Genomic DNA, 4,263 nt, shown 5'->3' on the forward strand with positions numbered 1-4,263 from the left:
TAGAATAGAGTTTTTAGAACAATGGTCCTGTGGTCTGTAGCCAGAAGTACCTGCCATAGGGGTGGGACTGCACACATCCTGCACACATCAGACCCCACCACAGTACCACACAAGGAGTTACTGGGTTTACTGTCTGCCTTGTGAGGTTTCAGTCTTGTGACCTGAACCTTCTTTCTATTTGTTCATTCCTCCCTTTGGAAATGAAGACATTTACTCTGCACCTTTGTATCTTGGAAGAAAGTAATTTTCTTTCAGGTTTTATCATCATTTCACAGCCAAGGGTTTGCCTTGAATCCCAGTGGAGTGCTTTTGGACTTGGACTTTAGATAAACAATGGACCAATTTCACACAGGAGCGTGCTCACATACATGCAGCCGAAGCACTCAGACACATAAAGTAAAAATAAAGCAAAAATTTTAATGAAGCAGAACACTGGAACCATTGTGATGTTGGAAACTCTTAGATGTGCACGAATTGCACTTCACAGTACAAGATGGACATGGACTACTGGGGGCCAGGAAGGAGTGTTGGGATTTGGATATGAGTGCCTCTCTAAAAGGCTCATGTGCTGAAATCAAGGCTTGCTTGGTCTCCAGCTCATGGTGCTATTGAGAAGTGATGGGATTGTGAGGCAGTAACTTCAACCGTGTATTAATCCACTGATGAATTCACACAAAAAGCACTTGAGGAAGTTGGGACTTGGTTGGGAGAGGTGGGTCCGTGGGATCCCAGCTTTGGAGGCAGTATTCTGCCCTGTTTCCGCCTCCCACTTCCTTTCTATGCCATGAGGTGTGCTGCTTTGCGCCACCATCTCCTTCTGCCATGAAGTTCTGCTTAATCACAGGTCTAGAAATAATAGAGCTGGTCAACTGAGGGCTGTAATCCCTGAGGTTCTTAGGATGATTGCATCAGCATTTAGGTCATAGTGATGTAAAACCAGCTAACACAATCACTTGTATATAGCATTAGTTTGTGGTTTCAAACAATGGAACAAAGAAGAAATAAAAAAAGTTTTTTTTGAGACAGGGTCCCCCTGTAGTCACAGCTGGCCTGGATTTGTTATGGAGACCAGGCTGGCCTCAAACTCACAGAGATTCACCTTCTTCTGCCTCCCAATTGCTGGAATTAAAGGCATATACCACCATGCCCAGCTCAGAAAATTGTGATTTTAAGAAGAAATGTCAATCAGTAAACCAGGTGAAACATTAATTTTGTTTAAAAATGTAAATGCTAGCTTTATTATTAATATTTTACTTTATGTGTTGAGTGTATTGTCCGCATCTATGTAGGTGCACCCACATTGTGCAATGCCCATGCAGGTCAGAAGAGGGCATTGGATCCCCTAGAATTGGAGTTAGGGATGGTTGTTAGCCACCATGTGGGTGCTGGGCTTTGAACCCAGGTCCTTTACAAGAGCACTCAGTGCTCTTAACTGCTGGGCCATCTCTCCAGCCCACAAATACTTGTTTAATAGTGTGTGCCACCATGCCTGCCCTGAGATTAGAATATCAGCAATAAAATACTAAGTATATATTTTCCTAAGTAGCATACCTGTACATACCTGTAATGAATTAATTTATTTTTTCTATATTTCTATATTTTTGCCAATTTTTGCATTTGTCATATATTATTTTTAATCAGAATCAAATAACTAAAATAACCAAATAAACAATACACCCCACAGTACCACTTTTAGGCATTATTTTGGAAACAATTTCCTTCATAACTCATTGAGAATATTATATTAGAAATAATGACTTTAAATTTCATGTTAATTTTAATGATAACATTTTACAAAAGTATTGAATTGATAACAAAATAAAAAAAACTCTTTCAAAAAATAAAAAGTCTACTTATTAAGAGGGCTCATGTGGGACTGGAGAGATGGCTCAGTAGTTAAGAGCATTTGCTGCTTTTGCAGAGGACTGGTTCCCAGTACCCACATGGCTTACAACTATCAGTTACTCCAGTTCCATAAGATCCAATGCCTTCTTCTGACCTGTGAGGGCACCAGGCACACACGTGGTACATATACCATACATATAGGCACTCATAACACACATAGTAAAGGCAAATAAATCTTTAAAATAAAAAGACTCATGTATAAGAAATAAATTTTTTTCTCAAATCATAGTCTTTAATGGAGAGCCATCACCAACCTACTGGTTTTTAGAGCCTAACTAGACACACAATTACCATGGCATCAGTGCTGTCAAATACAGTGTTTTCCACATATTTTGCTGTAGTGTCAAGTTTTAGTTTCTACTTTACACTAAATGTTTTTAAATGCCACAAAAGCAGGAGTGTCTGCTCATGAATTCAGGACCCGACTCCAGCAGGGACACTTACACTGGGAACTCAAGGCTTTCTCACTCCCCAGGAAGTTGAAGGCAGGGATTATGGCTTGGCCTTTTCCCACTGTGCTCATCATGTTTTCTTCATTTTCCAGCACCTGCAGCTTGATGAAGGCATCTGGCTTGGATGTGCGGACCTGTATTGTAATAGGCTGTGCCACTGTCACTTTGATGGAATACCTATTGAGAGAGAGAGTCAACTTTGTAATCAAGCACACTGCTCTGTCCCACAAGCCAGTAAAGTAAATGGTATGGTTTTCTCATGTGATCATCTAAAAGCAAATGGCTTTGAAGACCCACTGGCATGCTGAAAACGTTAGAGCCACTACAGATTTGATGAATGATCCCAGGCTTATATAGTCAAGAAAAGAGGTGCATGTTTCCATCACTGTCAAATCCCAGGTGGGAATGCATCTTTCTGTTAACAATGATGAATACTGTGTTAGTGTATGGGCAAAGGTATTGGATACCACACTATGTGCTTTCAGTTTCATTCTATAGTCAAAGGGAAGTTGACAAACATTTTATAACACATGTATAAATGTGTGCGTTAGAAAAGAAACTGTCCTGGAAGAAAGGACATATATATAAATGAATAAGGTCAGGTGACAGAATAGTCCTCAGAAGGAATATAATGGAATCCCGGATTTGAGGAACAAACACAATAAGGACCTTGCAGCAGCAGAAGAGCTGTGAGCACAGAGGGGAGAATGCACAGAGAGGTGGCGAGTCAGGAGAATCCACAGATCCAGTTAATGAAAGAGAGTGGAGCCCATGCTGGGACAATTCAAGGGCAGGAAATAGAGGAGCATGGAAAGGAGGGTGAGGTGAGAAAGAAGATGAATCCTGCCAGAGACTAGTCAGAGATGGAGTAGCGCCATCAGAAAGCCAAGTACCAGCAAGAACATCAGAAAGAATGGTTACTGAAAGTCAAGTAGAAGGAAATCTAAGGAAATCTTATTACCATTATATAAAATTGTTTAGGCTTACTTCATTCTGATAAATGGAACAACAAGCCAAGAAGAGATTACAGTCATGAACATATATTCACCAAATGGTGCAACTAACTTCATAAAAAACAACACTACAGGACTTTAAGACCCACATGAATCCCAACTCATTAATAGTAGGAGACTTCAATACCCCCACTGTTTCCATCAGATAGGTAAACAGGGCAGAGAGTTAACAGAGAGACATCTGAATTAAACAATACCATATATCAAATGGACCTAACAGACATCTACCGAGTATTCCACCCAAGCACCAAAGGACATACTTTCTACTCAGCACCCCATGGAACCTTCTCCAAAATTGACCATATACTGGGGCACAAAACAAACCTCAACAAATACAAAAAGACTGAAATAATTCCATGCATTCTATCAGACCACAATGCAATAAAGCTCAAAATCAACACTGGAAGAAGCCCCAGTCACCACATGAACACATGGAGATTAAACAACACACTCCTGAATGAGAAATGGGTAAAAAGAGAAATTAAAAAGAAATAAAAGTATTCCTGGAACTAAATGAAAAGGACAATACAACACAACAAATCCTCTGGGACATGCTGAAAGCTGTCCTTAGAGGGAAGTTTATAGCTCTAAGTGCCTACATCAAAAAATCAGAAAGAACACAAATAAATGACTTAACATTGCAACTCAAGACACTTGAAAAGCAACAACAAATGAAACCCAAACCCAGCAGACAAGAAGAAATAACAAAAATCAGGGTAGAAATTAATGAAATTGAAACAAAGAAAACAATACAAAGACTCAAAGAATCCAAGAGCTGGTTCTTTGAAAAGATAAACAAGATTGACAGAATGCTAGCCCAGTTAACAAAAAGAAAGAAAGAGCACCTCCAAATCAACAAAATCAGAGATGAAAGGGGAAACATCACAACAGAC

At 39.7% G+C, this 4,263-nt stretch overlaps 1 protein-coding gene across 1 annotated transcript in view; it reads right to left on the reverse strand.

Moving 5' to 3' along the window:
* Positions 1 to 4,263, reverse strand: part of Adgb (androglobin) — a 138,992-nt gene that overhangs the window by 39,058 nt on the left and 95,671 nt on the right. Inside the window, exon 28 of the mRNA XM_008836708.2 lies at positions 2,350 to 2,534. Coding sequence (XP_008834930.1) covers positions 2,350 to 2,534 — 185 coding nt within the window. The remainder of the gene's footprint in view (positions 1 to 2,349; positions 2,535 to 4,263) is intronic.

Source organism: Nannospalax galili, unplaced genomic scaffold (assembly GCF_000622305.1).
Source record: "Nannospalax galili isolate Female #2095 unplaced genomic scaffold, S.galili_v1.0 scaffold377, whole genome shotgun sequence".
In the NCBI taxonomy this organism is placed as follows: Eukaryota; Metazoa; Chordata; class Mammalia; order Rodentia; family Spalacidae; genus Nannospalax; species Nannospalax galili.